Source organism: Peromyscus californicus, unplaced genomic scaffold (genome assembly GCF_007827085.1).
Source record: "Peromyscus californicus insignis strain IS unplaced genomic scaffold, ASM782708v3 Scaffold_7__1_contigs__length_154581171, whole genome shotgun sequence".
NCBI classification, from domain to species: domain Eukaryota; kingdom Metazoa; phylum Chordata; class Mammalia; order Rodentia; family Cricetidae; genus Peromyscus; species Peromyscus californicus.
Window position 1 is genome coordinate 10,550,680 of NW_026294595.1, and position 18,202 is coordinate 10,568,881.

The 18,202-nt window shown below is 45.9% G+C and overlaps 1 protein-coding gene across 1 annotated transcript in view; it reads right to left on the reverse strand.

The window, feature by feature from the left end:
• Positions 1-18,202, reverse strand: part of Ddx31 (DEAD-box helicase 31) — a 70,942-nt gene that overhangs the window by 24,698 nt on the left and 28,042 nt on the right. The window contains exons 15-17 of the mRNA XM_052726587.1: positions 7,118-7,168; positions 5,463-5,602; positions 346-427 (exon numbers count right to left, since the gene is read on the reverse strand). Coding sequence (XP_052582547.1) covers positions 346-427; positions 5,463-5,602; positions 7,118-7,168 — 273 coding nt within the window. The remainder of the gene's footprint in view (positions 1-345; positions 428-5,462; positions 5,603-7,117; positions 7,169-18,202) is intronic.

Below are 18,202 nucleotides of genomic sequence, written 5' to 3' on the forward strand. Positions count from 1 at the left end.
AGTCTAGTCAGTGGTCCTCGCTGGTGATCTGGAGAGGGGCCACCACCTGGGTGAACTTACAGTGCTGGCTCCAAACCCAATGCCCTAGACCTCCTTTCTGTGGAGCCTGCTGCTGCTTGGCGGTCCTCCAGAATGGACTGGCGCCCATTAACTGGATGAGACTAGCAAACACATCCAGAGGGAAGAGAAGGGGAAAAAAAACCCCAAAAAACAAAAAACAAAACCCTACAATCAAATCTGACTACATCTAATACTCATAATCCTTAAAATGTATATTCTGTTTGGCAGAAGAAACAGTCCACACATGAAGTCCCCACACCCCAGATCAAGATATGAGCCACTCACCTGGGCTCCCCTCTGTCTCCTTTTAAAACAAGCATCCTTTGTCAGGACAGCCAAAATATCTTCCATCTTAATCTCAGAAACACTGTAAGAAGAGCACATGGAAGTCAGCTTTTTTACTTTTCTGGAGATAGCACAAATTCTGATGTATAAAACTGGCCCGTTCTGAAACTAGATCTGAAGTACAAGCAACATCCAAGAAGAGACAGCCGGCCAGTGAGTACCTCAGTTGGAACAGGACTTGCTACCACGCCCACAACCTGACTTTAGCCACCAAGACCGACACAGTAGGAGGAGAAAACTGAATCCCAGAGTTGTCCTCTGACCTTCACACTTGTTTACCCTCCCCCCCACACACAGCATAAATAAATGTTAATAAAAATTGTTATGAAGAAAAGGATAATTTTCTTTCTCTTTCTTCCTTTCTTTCTTCTTTTCTTTTTTCCAGACAGGGTTTCTCTGCGTAGCCCTGGCTGTCCTGGAAGTCACTCTGTAGACTAGGCTGGCCTCAAACTCACAGAGATCCGTCTGCCTCTGCCTCCTGAGTGCTGGGACTAAAGTCACCCAGCAAGGATGACTTTCTTAGGCCTTTAGACGTCTGATAAAGGGAAGGTAGCAAAAGGGCCGAGTCAGCCAGTGTCCCATACTTCCCTTTCTCTGATGGTCCAAAGCATGTTACCTTACACAGGAGTTCTTCGTTCTTTCTGCCCACCCATCTTGCTCCCTTTCCTTTTCTTCATCTACTTTTTTTGGGGCAGGGTCTCATGTACCCTAAGCTGCTGGCCTTGACTCACCATGGAACCTAGGTTGGCCTCGATCTTCCTGCCTCTACTCAGTGCAGGGATTACAAGCAAATATCACCATGTTGGCCTCCGCCATTTTTATTTACTTGTATGTGCTTGTGTATGTACATGGACGCATACATACAATATGGCTTGTGTAGGGGTCAGAGAACAACTGCAGGAGTCAGTTCTAGCATGTGGGTCTTGGGGGTGGAACTCAGATCAGCTGCCTTGCCAGCCTTCTACCATTACTTCTTCCTAAAGCTTGTTTACTAACATAGTAGGTTTGCTTCCTGACCTAATACTTGGACTTCAGCAGACAAGGAATCATTTCACATAGGCTGTCAGAAAACTCCTTAACTACTGGGCCAAGAGCACAGTGATGGTGGTGAGTGCCCCAACTCTATCCATGACTCCTCTGTTCTTTATTCTAGAGAGTCTCTGATCCTCTTGTCTCTTCATCATTCAGAGCTGAGGACCAAATGATCCCTTAAACCTGGAGTCGCGAGCAAACTGTTGAAGCCAGGCGTCAAAACAAGAGACCATAACTGGCCACCGAGGAGAGTCTGGCAGCTCCAAAGCAACAGTGACTACAAGGCCATGGCTCTGGAATCGGGAGCAACATGGAAGCACAACCAGAGACAGGAAGTGTGAGCTGCTGAGCTCATCCCCCAGAGGAAAGGGAAGGAGGAGCTCCAGGGGAGAAAAACAGATCATGAAAAGACAAATGATTTTGTTGTATGTTTCCTTTCTTCTTTTAGAAAATGTAACAGCAAATTAAAACATGAATGGCAACCTCTTTCCGGTGAAGACAATTCTCTCCCTTTCCCCAACGGTTACTCTGACAAGGCTATGAAGGAAAATGCCACATCTGACAGTCACAAACCTGAGCCGTGTCAACTCCTCCTGAGCCCTAAGCCCCAGCCCCCATCCTCAGCAACACACAGCCCTGTGAAGGAGAGATGTCTCTATGGCAGGGAGAGGTAGCTGCAGGAGCAGAGGGTTGGGAAGATGGGAGGCAAGGCCAGGTCACCCCTTCCCCCAGGAGCATTTTGTCTTGCCCCCAAACCTGTGAAGCACAGAGACATACGGTGGCTGAATCTGCCCCCTACACCTGAAAACCCAGTGGTGAGAAGGCACACTTGTGCTCTTCTCTGTCCTATTGACTGACTGGTTACCTTTGGGGGAGGAGAGCAGAGACAGATACCAAATGGAAAACAAATGTAAGAACCTGGAGTAAAGTGAGGTGTGGTGGCTCACAGCTACAATTACAGCATGTGGGAAGTTAAGGCAAAAGGACTGACAAAAGCCCAAGGCTAGATCGGGCCATGTGGAGAGTTCAAGGCCAGCCTGAGCTACAGGGGAAGTCCTGTCTCAAAAACGAAAACAAGACAAAACAACAAAAAGCAACTTTGGGAGTGAAATTTTAAAACAGAGAGAGAGAGAGAAAGAAAAAAAAAATGTGATAAATAGCTAGGGCTAAAAAATGTGATAAATGGCAGGGCAGTGTTGATGCACACCTTTAATCCCAGCACTCAGGAGGCAGATGCAGGTGATCTCTGAGTTCCAGGCCAGCCTATTCCACAGAGTGAGTCCCAAGACAGCCAGAGAAACTCTGTCTTGAACCATCATCCCCCCCAAACCTAAAACAAACAAAAGTGATAAAACAGCCAGTCCAGCCATAGAAGGCAACTGTAGCCACCAAGTTTAAAAGACTTCCTCCTAACCTGCTTCTGAGGAACAAAGTAGATCTACCATGATTATTTCAGTCCTATGGACAAGGAAAAGACAGGAATAAATACATCCAGCAAAATGTCATCTGCTTGATCTAAGACACACATGTTCTACTGAAGCCTTTTCATTTTAATAAACCAGCAATGACTTTCTTAGCAACATACTTAAGCAGAAAGGAACCAGCACCATAAATAAGTGGAAAGGACAGAAAAACAAAGTCTGAGCACTCAGATGGAGGTGGCAACAACCCAGGGCACCTGTCTCTTGCCCAGTATACTAGAGTGAATTGTGAGAAGAGCTCTGCAGCCCCCGCACAAGGTCTTACAATTTACTCTTTCTTATCAGAGCTCATTTTAGTTTACATTAAGTCAAAGCAATAGCCTGTATACAGATATCAACAGAACTGTGATGCCTGCTGCTCCCTAGTAATCCAGGGTCTAGTAGTTATCTAGAATGATTATGTCTAGCCATGAGACAGGTGGCAGCAAGGAGGGACCCTCATCCTTTGTGACAGTTTTTACATTACTCTGCAGTCACTCCCAAAGGGCTCAGCTCCTTTCCTTCTGGTCCTCCCCTCTATCATCTTTCTCAACACTCCTCTTGTCAAAGCCTAGCCTCCCTGTGTCTCTTCTTTCATGTAAACAGCACAGAAGTGCTGACATTCAAGAGGACAGTAATTACTACGTCTTTAAAATAATTTGACTCACTAACAATTCCAATTTGAGTTAGTCACTGTCCCTTTTCAATTTTAGGTTCATTTCTGAACCCTTCACAGAAATCAATTTGAGTGTGTTTATTAAAGAAAAGTCAGGACAAGAGACAGCAGCACCTATGCTGTTAGCTCTAGTGACTGACACACACCACTTGTAACTGTGGCCCTCATTTTCTGAGGACTGTGACAGAGTGGATAGGCCTACGGTGGGAGCACCGTGGGCAGGCAGTGGGAAGGGCTAAGTGAATGGATCCTGAAGGTCTAGACTGGAAGGAGGGAGAGGAGTAAGGAAAGATGGGCTGCTATGGCGCATGGTGATTCTTTCCGATGACTGGACTGCTCTGGGCCCTTAGCATAGGATACTGAAGATGCTCTCTACATGTGCACAGACTGCAGACAGGAGAGCACTACAGTGCTTTGTGGCTCTGGCTGGTAAGAAGAAACAGGGAAAACCAAGACCAGCTCCATCAATGGGCTTCCAGTTCAATTCACCAAGACTCCCACAGAACCAGCCTAGCAAAAAGGCAGCCCAGATGCTGAGGACCACAAGGAGCACTAAGAAGCCCCAGACTGGAGGGCTCTGAATCCAGGCAGAGACATAACCAAAAGGGAGAGATTATCTGAACAACATAGGGCCTCTCCTAAATGAGATCAAATATGTGCACCTCCATGGAACAAACCCACTCTTTCACTTGACAGATTATTAAGATGAGGAATAAGGCAAACAGAAGGAAAACCTTAATTTTGGCCCACCTGAATGACCACCAGGAACAGGTGCCCACTTGTACACAACAGAGCTGGTGCACTGTCTCAGCCCACAAATGCCCATGCTAACAGTCTGGAAAGTTCTGAGAAATCTCACTAGACAGAGAGTCCTGCCTGCTGGAAATGTGGCAAGAGTTGGTAGGACAGCCATACACAGCTCTTCAAGTCTGTAGGTCAGTCCACTGGCATCCTTGGACCAGGTCCCCAGCAGTGTTTACAACTTTGTACAGGGGTAGAGAGTGTCCTTGGAGTTTCAGTTTTACATAAAATGTATGACTGGTCAAAGAGGAAAAGACAAGAATCACCACATGCAGCAGCCCACAGAGACACACAGACACACGCACACAGCACAGCATCAGTTCTCACAGCACCTGAGCAGCCAGTGAGGCTTCTGGGCTTGGCATGCATCACACCACCACCTTGGGCAGACACATGGCTCTTCCAGGGCTTCCAAATAGACTTGTATCCATCACTCTGTCATGTTTGAGTAGAAGAAATTCTTAAAAGTAGATCTGTGTCAAACCCTGCATGCCTTTACAAGCTCACTGTTAGAACCTGTGACTTCAGGTGTCAGAGAACTTACAGAAGGCCAGACAAGTCCCTTAAGTGGCCCAGGTCAATCATTTCCGTGTGAGCTTCCCACAAGGACGTGAGGCCAGTTACCTGACAACACCACACACAAGAAGGGGGCTGCAGATAACGCAGTCAGTAGCCTTGTTCTGACTGCTCTGAGGATCCCTTTCCTTCATGAAGGCAGAAAACTGTGTGCTGAGCAAATCATTGTTATTTCTTTAAAGACAAATCAGCACTGAAGCTGTGAGATGCTAAGCACAGGATAAAAAGAGCATGAAGAGGCCTCCGAGAGGAAGCTCTAAGGGCCTGCCTCCTACAAAAAGCTGAAAAACCTGGGGCACAGGCCACCCTGTAACTTACTGGCACTGCAATGGGAACTGCCAGGTGAGGATAGTACTGAGGGTTTCAGTTTTCGCCACTGGCTACTCTGGAACTCATTTAGGGATCACAAGGGTTAATGGCTCTTCAGCAGCTTACAAGGCCCATCCACTCAAAAAGTGACAGAAAGTTAATTACATGAGATCAGCGAAACCCCGTTCAGGTTTCTGACTCACTTGATTTTGTGAGAAGCCAACGAGTTGACATATTCTGCCTCTGAAGGAGCCAAAATGAGCAAGCTGCTCCCATGACAGCCAATCCGGGCAGTTCTTCCAATCCGGTGAATGTATTCTGCAGGTGAAGACGGAGCACTGTACTAAAAAGGACAACACAAAGGAAGGTGTTCATAGATCAAGGGACTGCCACTAATTGGAAGAGCAAACCCCTCACCTGCCTCCAGGTACCCTGGCGACGGCTACTCTAACACAATCGGACACCATCACTCAACCCTGAAGCTCCGGCTTCACTGAAATAAGGCTCTGACATAAAAATGTGAACAGTGGCCAAGTTTCAGATGAATAAGACACATCTCATCCAATGTCTCCCTTTTAACTGTACTGCTTACAGGTCTCTTCATTTTTCTATTTGCATCTTTTCGCTGAAGTGACTGCAAGGTGGAATGTAAGCAGGTGGGGTAAATTTCTCCAGGATGACCATATGACCTTGGCCTACTTCCTTGGTAGACATAGCAGCTGGGAGGCGGCCATAGCGGACAAGAGGTGTAAGGATGAAGGGCACCAACCACTGTGCTGGCAGAGTCCATCTCTGCTGCTGGCCCCAGGGGCAGGCCAACCATCTTGCTGCAACTCTACTCCGCCGTCCCAGTCGAGTGGGCAAGTAGACAGTCCAGATCAGACAGGGCAGGCTTCTGCTATGGGGAGTGCGTTCCTGACTCAAGGGAAGGGCAGCTCCCATCCCGGAGAACATCCTGGCAGGCATCCTGCTGTCTCTGGCAATAACTCTGCTATCTTCATAGCTAAATGATTGCTCTTCCTTCCTTCCTTCCTTTGCTGCTACACAAATGGAAGATCAGCAGACTAAGGTAACTATACTACATGAAAGGCCAGCCATTTTAAACTTGTCAACAGTCACAGTACAGGCTTCCCATAATAAACCAGAGTCTGCCCCCAGCACACTAAAATCACCCCTCTCTACCCCTCTCGCATTGGTTCTGTGGCCAGCATGAAAAGAGACAAAATGCTTCCAGTCCCAACATGATAACTTATGTCGAGCAGATCAGGTTTCACAGTCTAAGACAAGCCATAAAATGTGAATAAACCATGAGTCAGGTAAACAGGGCACATGTCCCCTGGCCCCGACAGACAGGCTTAAAAATACCAATCTGCAGACTAATGAAAAGAAAAAAACCAACAAAACAAAATGAAACCCACTAGACTATAGCACTAACACCTGTACCCTCTGGCAAAACGTCTAAGGCAGGAGGTATGTGTAAGATGCTGTCAGGACCTTAATTGCTCCCTGCAGGTCAATGTACATGGACACAGCTCTCAGGACAGCTGAGCCATCTCCTCGGGACACAACGAAGCCTCCTGAGGGCCTGAGTAACTCCTGTTATGTTCAGACTCTTGAAACCTGGGTTTGTTACATGAATTAGTCTGGAAGCAGGAGAGTCTGCCACTCTCTCCTGAGAACGCCAGCCTGGCTGTTCTGCTGCAGTACTGCAGAGGGGCTGGGCTAAGGAAAGATGTGAAATGTACAGACAGGGCTGGCTGCTGCCTGGTTACCAGGGCAACACCCAAGAGGGTAATAATGATCATTCAATGCATCTTCTCACGCTCCTATACTCACACTTCAATGACTAGAAGATTACCTGAACAATCCAGGTGACTTGTGGGAGATCTAAGCCTCGAGCTGCAACATCCTTTAAAACAAAGAGAATATAGTTTATGATTTAAAACTGAGTTTCTCTACCCACCCCACCCCTTTGTTTTTGGAGACAGATTATTGCTCTATGACCCTAGAACCTTGTAGCCCAGGCTGGCCTTGAAGTTAAGGTCTTACCAATGTGTTACCATGCCTTTCTGAGTTTCTGAACTTATGATACTTGATAATACAAATTCTGAAGATGTACACACACACACACACACACACACACACACACACACACACACACACACAATCGCATGCCAACATGCAGAGGCACACATGCATGCATGTACGATTTTGAATACAACTTTAGGTGGCTTAAGGGCCCATTGAAATCTATCTGTCATCAAAAATTCTGAATCAGGGGCCAGCAAGATGGCTCAGAGGGTAGAAGCCCCTGCCACCAAGCTTGACAACCTGAATTTGATCCTTAAAACCTACATGGTAGAGGAGAGGACCAATTCCCACATGTTGCCCTCTGATTCCCACACATGTACCAGGCCATTCAACCCACCTATGCCCAATAAATAAATATAAAAATATTCTGTCCTGGGGTGAGTTAGACAATTTATATAACCCATAACACAATGTACAGGTCAGCCCAAGACCTTAAATTGCAGCTGTCAATGTACCATGTAAAAATTCTGAAATCCTATATGGCTTTGACAGCACATTCTTGTAATCCCAACACTTGGGAGATTGAAGGGAGGAGGATCAGGAATTGAAGGTCATCTTCAGCTACATAGTAAATGTGAGCCTGGGCTGTGGGAGACCATGTTTCAAATAAACAGTCACCTCTCAAATAAAGGAAAAAGCCATTTAGGATAAATGGATCCATGGATCATTATCTCAGCCCTACACTACTAGTAATGCCGAGCAACAACAGTTACACAGCACGCTGGTATGCTTCTGAAACACCTCCCAAAGCCCTCATCTGTGAAGGGGGTGAGCTGCAGTGTTTACTGAGGACACTGCCTGTTGGGTTTAGAGCAGGAAGGATTAAGAAGTTTGCAGTCACTTCTGGGAGTTAAGATTAGGATACACTCCAAACCTGCCCATCACTTCAAAGACTTGACTGAACAGCTGAGAAGTCATGAAAGGGATGGAGATTTATTTTCCCTTTCAACTGGTCACCACCCAAAGAGCCAAAGTTCTCAGCTCTCTCTATCCTTCTGCCATTCTGGCAGAGACTACATGGAACTGCCTAGTCTGCAGCAGTAATGTGCACTTAGCTTTCACATTCAAGTCCAGCAGCCACAGCAAGGGTCCACTAGCACTCAAGACACCAAGTGGAACTTAGCATCTTACCCACAATGCTTCAATTAATCTTTAATTAAAAATATTAACTTTATTTATTGGAGGAGAGGGTGCATGCCACTGCATATGTGGAGGTCAGAAGACAGCCTGTAGTATTGGTTCTCTCCTCATACTACATGGTTCCTAGAACTAAAATCATGCTGTCAGGCTTGATGGCAAGTTCCTTTACCTGCTGAGCCACCTCACCAAACTGCCTTAACCAATCTTAAAAACAGCTATTACCTCCATTTGTCAAAGGAAAAAAAAAAAACCAAACAAGGTTTGAAGCCTAGGATACAACTATGTGGGGGAGGTATAACCCTCAGATGCAGGCCTGCTTCACTTTTGCAAGGCCTTATTGCCAATAGTACATTCTACCATGCAAGAGATGATGACTAACTCATGCACTAAGGTGGGAATGCAGAACCGTACACACTCTCATTGCAGAGAGCCTGGTAATACTTACAAAACACATCTACACTTGCCACCCTGGAAAGCAGCCTCACTTCTACAGAGATCCTGGTAAAAGGCAATACCAGGTAAGCAGAGACTATTCATTCAGCACTGTCTATGAAGAAACAGACTGAATAAAAGATTAAAGACAAGAAATTCTACTAATTTGAAGAGTTCCTAAGAGACCTTTGTGTATGTGTAATATGCTTTTGTGTAAGAAACACAAGCATTCTTGTTTTTTTAAAAAAAAAGTAATGGAGGAAAGTGCTCCACATTTAGAAAAATAGTTACCTTTAGGGGAAAGAGGAGACCTGGAGGAAGATGGGCCAAAGACACAAAGTGGACACTCAAGTGTCTGCTGTGAAGGAAGGTGATCAGTTCTTATGCAATAGGAATCAGTATAGCTTAACCATTAATTCTTGTCAAAGGCTAAACCCTTCAGCCAAACCTAATCAAGTGTCTACAACCAATCATTAACTTGCAGGAATATGGGAGACAGGGAGCATGCTAACCAACTCCAAAAAGATGCATTTTAGAACCAGACCATGAACAATGAAAGCCAGAGATGGCTCAGTGGGCAAACATGAGGGCCATGTCCGAATGCCCAGAACCCACGCAGACCAGGCGCAGCAGTGCACGCCTCGAAGCCAGTGATTGCAGTGGGACTGGTTAATGCAGCCAGGAAAACCTTTGGAAGCTCATGGGCCAGTCGGCCGGGCATACTCAGTAGAAAACAGCAAAGAGAATTGTCTCAAATAAGGTAGAAGACCGACTGAAGTTGTCCTCTAACCCCCCCATGGGCACAGTCATGCCCACACTCGAAAACATACAGGAAAAGAAATTAAAAAACAACGATCTGATTTCCATAGCCAAATAAATAAATAAAAAATTCAGGGGTGGGGGTGTCAGTGAGAAATAATAAAAACAAAAATCATTAACTAGATGGATGAATAACCTAAAGGAGGCTCAAAATGCCAATAGCTCCATGTGGTGGTTCACACCTTTAAATTCCATAATCCCAGTGTTCAAGAGGCCGAGGCAAGAGTGTGACACTGAGCCAACCTCATGTACATAGCAGGTTCTAGGCCAGCCAGGGCCACATGGTGAGATCTTGTCTCACACAACAAAAAGTAACTTCTCTGGACAGAGAAATTCGAGGGGGCTCTTACTTTTCTCTTGGTATTTTCCTATGGTATTTGCTTTGTTTTAAACAACAGGTGTTATCATTTACCCCAAAATTTTGATACAGAAATCTTTAATTTAAATCTACAGAAGAGTGAGTTGTTTGGCAATCTTTTCTCTAACCCATCCACTGCTAACACATCTGCTTTTCTGAGCACACAGACACAGGAGACACATACATACGCACATATACTGTAATTGTCTAAAGCTATCTGCAAATGTAGTGACAGCTCAGTCTTCAATATTTCAGCAAGGGCTCCTAAGTAAGAGTGCTCTTCTACTAACCACCATGAACAACTCTGAGGGATTCAGAGAAACATCTTTTCTCATCAGCCAACAGTATCAAATTTTTCCACTCTACCTGAGATGACTCCTACGCATGCTTTTATTTCCAGTCCAGAAGTGAGCAATGAACACAATCCTTGCTCAAGAGCTCTAGATTTCCTTAATCTGGAATGGTACCAGTGGTGGTCTGAATGAAAATAGCCCCCATAGACTCAGAGGGAGTGGCATTATTGGAGGTACAGCCTTGTTGGAGGAAGTATCACTGGGGGTGGGAGTGGGCTTTGAAGTTCAGAAACTCCAGCTAGGCCCAGGGGCTCTCTCTCCTCCTTCTGCCTACTGATCTGGACATAGTACTCTCAGCTACTTCTCAAACACCATGTCTGCCTGCACGCCTCCATGCTTCCTGCCATGGCGATAATGGACTAAACATCTGAACCTGTAAGCAAGCCCCAATTAAATATTTTTCTTTATAAGAGTTGCCATGGTCATGGTGTCTCTTCACAGCAATAGTACATTAACTAAGACACAGTGCTCCTGCTTTCCACAGACTTTAGGGTTTTACAATTTTTTTTTATGTGTATGTGTCTGAGCCTGAAAGTATGTTTATGTGTACCATGTGCATACAGGAGTAGTGGAGACCAGAAGAGGGCGCAGAATCTCTTGGAACTGGAGCTACAGGCAGTTGTGAACTACTGATATGGGTGCTAGGAACCAAACCTAGGTACTCTGCAAGAGCAGCCAGTGCTCCTAACTGTTGAACCATCTCTCCAGCTCCTTGTTTATTTTATTGATGCTGTCCAAAGAAACATTCCACACTCCAGGTATACCTACTTGCTTCCACATGGTAGGGTTCTGGCAGGCATTCTGGCAGAATGGTACCTTTGGGGCAATGTGGACTACTCACAGCTCCATGACATAGGGAGGCCTGCTGACTGACATGGGAGATGCTGTGCTTAATCAGTGAGGTAAGTGGTATCTGTTAGACCCCAAAATCTAGGGCCTCAAGTGGGCACCCCAAGAACCCAGACTCCAGTCCAGTTGATGCAACAGCATGAGGTTTTTATTGAAGCGACTGTACAGACGGGCTACTCTTGTCCTGAGAGCAAGAGTCGCATCTTACTGTAGCCACATGGGTGCTTTTAAAGGAAAAACCCACAAAAGCCATAAGATTATAATTCCCATACAATTTCGTTTCACAAGATCATGGTCTGATCACAGAGTGTGTACAGTCAAGTCCGCATGTACATTCTTCCTGAAACCTCAAGGGGGGTGTCAGGGCGGCAGTGGAGTTTACACAAAGGTCACAGTGGTCCTTCCTGGAACACTTGCAACTATCCCAGTCACAGTTGAGCACATCTCTTAACAGAAATCTTTTTACATTGTTACATTGTTACAGGGGTGGTTGAGTAATGATTGAGTCAGCTTGCCCTTAGGACTAGTTTTCTTTTTAGTTCCTTATTTCCTGGGGCTTGGGGGGTGTAAGCCTGAAGGGTTAGGGTCTTTCAGTATCTAACAGCTCTCTTCACTGAGAAGGGACATAACTGCAGAGTCAGATTCAAAGTCATGAGAGTATCCTTCCTTGTCACATTTCACCCAAGGTTCTTGATTCTATGGATACTCCTTGTCTATATTAACTGTTACTTTGATGATGTAAAGGATGACTTTCTAAACCCACCATGCTCTCCTTAATTTCAGGGCTGAGAATGTCTGCATTCCCTTCCACTCTTTAAAAATAAGGATTTTGCCAAGTGTGTTGCCATAGGTCTTTAATCCCAGCACTCAAGAGGCAGAGGCAAGAAGATCTCTGTGAGTTTGAGGCCAGCCTGGTCTAAACAGAAAGTTCCAGGTCACCCAGGGCTACACAATGAAACATTGTTTCAAAAAAAAAAAAGCAAATCAAAACAACAAAAGTAAGAATTTGGACAAACTACTTTTTAAACAAGTCTATGCTAAGTTTCTGTAAGAAGCAAGGGTAGGCCTGAACAAGATGTCTGAGCAGGACCCAGCTGCACTCTTAAGTGTATAAGTGGAAGTTAATACTGTCAGCTCAGCATCCTCCGAGAGCCTGAAGCTAGTGCTGTGGAACAATCTAGACTATGTGTCAGAATGCAATCTAGAATGTTCTTCAAGCACAAGGGAGCAGAAGAAGCTCTTAGCACTAACCATTGCCAACACTGAGGAAACTGATGGTTCTTCAGCTTGCTAAACTCTTGGTGAGACACGATTAGCTCTCGGCACTCTGCTGCAAGACACAGGATTGGGGCTACCTGAGCTTTTCAAACAGGCTTTGTGCAAAGCTTAATGTTCTGCTAGAATAGACACAGAAAACAAGAGCAGCATCTAGATGAAACCGAGCCTGGAGAAGCCATGGCTAGCCGTCACAAGCTCCACCCCATACAGCAAGCTTAGTAAATTCACCCAGGAAAGAGATTAAATTCTACAATAGGGCTGAAGATACAGCTTAGTGGTGTGGCACTTGCTGGATGCCTGAGGCCTTGGGTGAGCTCTCCAGCCGAAACAATGAGAGCTGAAGGGCACAAGCAGCCTCGCCGCTCCACCCCAGTCCCCCACCCCACCCCAGTTTCTCTCTCTGACAGTCCTGCTAGGGAGCCCAGGCTGAATGTGAATTCCATTCCTCCCATCCCAGCCTCTCAAGCTAGGATTGCAGGCATGTGCCCCAATGCTGGAGTCCGCTGTTTCTTCATTGTGCAGAGTTTGCTAACAGCCAAGCACTCTCCCCAGGTTTAATCCAGACACTTTCTGCATCCCCCCTCCCAAGCACCGAGGCTAAGGGAAGGAGTCAGATCTGGTCCACAGCAGGGAGGACTGGAGCCAGCCGGTCAGCCCGCTGCACCAAGCCACCTACCTGTACTGAGGCTAAGAACTGCCTTGTTAATGAAGGACAAATGAGACAGTATATACAGGAACCATCCTAACAAGTGCAACCCAAGTGTGCTGCTTCATAATGAAGAAAACAGTGGCAACTCTAACACTTCTCCACTCTCCCTCACCACATCCTACTCCGCCCTGAGCAAGCACAAGACAGGCCAACAATGGCCCCGTCTTCTAGGAAGGTGTTAGCTACTCACACCAGAGCAACAGGAAATTGACTTGCTGGAAAGGTTTCAGTTCTGTCCTCTCAGCTCTCAAAGCTTAAGCCTGATCACAGCCTCATTTTATTCCTTTAACCTAATTAGGGCAAAAGAATCACTAAAGTCAGCTCTGAAAGACATTCACCAATGAAGCCTTGAAGGCCCTGGGCTTGACAACTGGCGGCCTCCATGAGACCCAGGAGTACAGATGGAAGGCAGCTTGCTCAGGTGCCAGCCTGTCAGTTGGATTAAAATGACTCATTTATTTACCCAGAACCTCACAAAGTGCTTTTACTAACAGGGAGAGGGGGCCTGCCATCTCTCTGAGAAGGGACGCACAAACTCGCCTCTGACGCCTTCCTGGCCTGCCAAAAGTCATTATTGCCATGTGTGGAAAGCCATCAGCAGGGTACAGGCCCCCGTTGTCCGGGTGACAGATTGGGCTGCGTAATAAGAGGAGGAAGGGGAGAGTGCAGAAGCTGTCAGAGGCGAGAGATCTTGGCTGGAGCCGCCAAAAAACTGGCAACATGAGTTAGCGTGACTGAGTAAACAGCAAACAATCTCCAAACGATCCTTCCATTAGCAGTGCAGAAACAGTGTTAAGGAGAAACTTCCTCTGAAAAGCACAACCAGAGAAGTGTAAGAGCCACCTTCATGTGGGGCACTGAACCCAGTCTGGGGACACAAACGGTCCTTGTTCCTTTGTCTCCTGGCCACTGGCACAGTAAATTTCCCAGGAGAGGAAAAGAAGAGCTGCAGACAACAGTGTGTTTCAGTTGGAGAAACAGAACAAAAGCACTGAGCCAGTGGAGGGGCAGCACCGGTGACTCACATGTAGCTCTTCAACAGGAAACCTACCTGGTGGACTCCCATGGTCCACCCATCCTAGGTGTGCTTAGCTAACAACTCAGGCACCAGAGGCCTCTCCTTTCTGAGCACGGTGCTGCATTTCATTCACCCAGGGACAACCAAGGAGAGCAAACACACCAGGAGAAGTCCTGGTGCTGACCTTAAAACCAGAGGGGATTCTGGAATTTCATTTTGTGGTACCCAGTGGCATTTCCCTGCATGGAACTAAAGACTGCCTTGGCTCTGGACAAGTCGTAACAAAGAACCAGCAGAAAAAATACTCTGTAGATAAACCAAAGTCCTGAGTCTAGTTCCTTTGATTTCTCAATCCTATTTAGAAAAACAGGCCTTTAAGTTTCAGTATCCTTACTCATCCTTACTTCTTGCCTCACTTATGTGTTCCTTGAGACAGGGTGTTTTGAGGCTGAGGTCTGGATCTTCCTGCTTCCATTTCTCCAATGCTGGGATTGCAGGGAGGTGTGTACCACCACACCCAGTCCATCCCTCTTCAGTTAAGACTTCTCCTGTACACAGAATGTCCCAACTCTCCTTTAGTTCTGCCTACCCACGCCCTCAACACAGTCCTACACTACCAAACAGCCAGTTTACAAGAGCCATGCATGTATCAGGTCCTGGGAAAGCGGCATGTACCTACAAAGGTCCCAGCTCATAAGATGAGTATAATTACGGTGAACACACACCCTACATACCTGTAACTAGTATTAGCAGGAAGAAAAAATGGAGCAGTAAAGAACACAGTGGAGTTCTACTAAATCTTCCGTATTTTCATAAAGACATCCATCCAGTCTTCTCTGGCCTTATTAAAAGGATCTTGGGGTGATCTGTTTGTCTTTGTAAGCCTCTATAGCAAGTTGTCAAAGGCTGATTCAGGGGGCTGGAGATATTGCTTAGCAGTTAAGAACACTGACTGCTCTTCCAGAGGACATGGGTTCAATTCCCAACACCCATAAGGCAGCTCGCAACTCTCTGTAACTCTAGTTCCAGGGCTTCTGACACTGTTACATAGACCTACATGCAGGCAAAACACCAATGAACATAAAATAAAAATAAATTATTAAAAAAAGTAAAAGGCTTGGTATAAAGGAGAAAATCCCCACACAACAATTAACATGATTCTTTTCATCAAGAGAAACCAGTTCTCCATCTGCCTTGTCCTGACATGGCCCTCATTCCTCATTAATACCACGGAGGCTCCAGGAGTGTTCAGATAGCCTGGCAAGCAACAGGCTACTTCTAAGGAGGCAGAGTGACATGATCTCCCCAGCCCAAGCATCCTCTATCCCAGTGTGGCTCACAGACTCAGTGTTAAGAGAAAGCAAACAAATACAACAGCAACAGCAGGAACACAGAGGGCACACACCTATCATCATGGAACCTGAACCACATCATGGCTTAGAGGTAAGCCCCACCTAGTTCCACAGTCTTTGCAGAGCTGAGAAAAGTTGAGACCACAGTATGCATGCTGGAGTCAACTCAGACATGCCAACCACTATGACCAAGAGGTCCAACTAATTAGATGTGGACAAGAGTTTGCTTCATTCATGGTGGGCAGGAGCTGAAGGCTCTGTGACAATGGCTAGCTGACATCAACTGCCTGCAGATAGCAGCCAGATAGAACAGCAAGTGAGCACATGCTTCTGAGCCCAGCAAGATTTACCTTCAGAAAGTATGATCTTTTCTTCTATGTAGACCTTCTAAAACACTCAACTTCAGATACCTGGACTTTTTCTTTTAAAGACAGTTCCCCAGTGTCTAGAAAAACATTTTTTACATATGGGAGGTCTCAACATTTCCCATGGCAAATCCAGGATTTTAAGGCTCCTAACTCTCCCCCCCCACCCCTCAACTGAAGACTGTTGATTTTTATTTATAAAAGTACAGCATTTACTGTGGGAATGCAATGACTAGAGATATAGCTTGTAACAAAGTTTAACAGGTGGCAGATTATACTTGTAGCCACATGCTCCTGGTCTATAGTCTGCTCTTTGATTTTTGTTGTCCTGTCTTTTGAGGTGCTAGGGATGGAACTCAGAGTTTCTCAAATGCTAAGCAAGTGCTCTACCACTGAGTCCCCCCGCCCCAGGTGCCCTTCGTGGTTATTTTAGAGCATGTCTGTAAATTTAAAATCAAAGAAGGAGGGGAGGTCCAGTGAGGATGTTTCCATGAGCTAGACTTAGCTTCACACCTGGCAGAGCCTGAAGTCCCTGCTGTCGTCATCCCAGAACACAGTCAGGACAGCACATGCTCCAGAACCCCTTGTCTGATTAGCTGCTCACACTTCCACTGAGGCAAAAAGTGCTGACTATTTTTTTTAAGCAGGACTGAAGTGCCATCATCAACTTCAAATTCTCCATAGTCTTTTAAACACCATACTTCAATGTAGAGGCTTTTTGGGGGTTTCACATCCTGGGTGATGTCCAAGCCTTCCTCTCCTCTCAGTGACCTCATGTAAGTAGCAAGAGACTTTTTATAATGGTTGAACCACTCCATCTTGCCAATACCTCAGCTGATGCTGTTTCCTCAGACTGGAAGCCTCTGTGTCCTCATTCAAATGGATCTCAGCCAGGCTCCTAACTCTTATTCCATCACAAACTTCCTATTTTGTATTTCAACAGAGACAATACTTAAGTTCACCTTTCAGAACTTATTCTGAAATAAGCAAGTACATTAAACTGCACCTGTCTGTCTAAAAACAGGCAAGCCCCACCAACGAGTCTCTGAGGCCTCTCTACCCGTCCAGTGCCTGTATAAATACCACGAGCCCACTATGCTCCTGCTGTGCTGTCACTGGGTTAGACCTGAGAACAAACAGCCCTGTCTTCACGGAGCTTAGGATCCTGCACAACGACACCTGTAATAGGTGTGAACATCAGAGGGCCTAATGCGAAGGAACTGGAGCTGTAAGTGGGAGCCAGCTAGTCTGTTCCAGGTAGAAAGAAGAGCACAAAGGCCCCAGGCCAGAGGTCAGAATGACACAGTCAGAGTACTGAAAGATGGGTCTGGACAGTGAATAAGGAAGTGTGTTGAGAGCTCCAGAACATTCCTGCTGGCAGTAGGGGCTATTGGCATTTCCTTACCAAGTACTATATTTGGATCACTCTTTGCTTCAGATATTTATTTGAAGATGCTTTTAGAACAAGTGTGAGCATCTGACCATAAAGAGAAAGGTTATTTGCTCTGACACAGGTCTCCTTGGGAGGCAAGTGGCTTGAGAGAAATTAAACAAAATGTGTAGGTCTGAACAATGTATGCAGTGCCACTTTGCCATGAACAAAGGAAGAGGATGCACTGGGGGGAGGGGGCTTCTGAGTAGGTCTTATAGGAGATGGGAAAACACATGCACACCATAGCTGACCTGACCCACAAACTGAATTCTGAAAGAAAACACTCTATTACTTTTGAATTGAACATGGAGTAGGAGTTCCTTAAAAAGTAACTGCAGTAAATGAGGCATTCAGATAGCTAAATGTCACTGTTTCTACCTAGCACTGGCTTGCAAGATTTACTAAGTTCACAGTGCAGTTTCCCAACTGTATACACAGAGTTTCTCCAACAGCCATTTGTAAGTTATGTCACGCAAATGGCACAGGAAGAGAAGGTATTTTAATCCTGGGAGGGAGTAACAGCTAAGGAAAAGTGGATCCCTAGAGAGGTGGGGAACATGGAAGGCATGAGTTTTCAATCTCAAAACAGTAGTAGATGCGCAGTAAAAAGGGTGAGGTATGTGCTGGAGGCCACAAGACAGGACTGCAGACTGAGGCAAATGAACTGGCCTGAAGCTCCTAGGACAATGATAGTCTCAGACAAGAGCAGACAGACCCTGCCAGGCGCCTTGACTTTCCTTTAAGGTG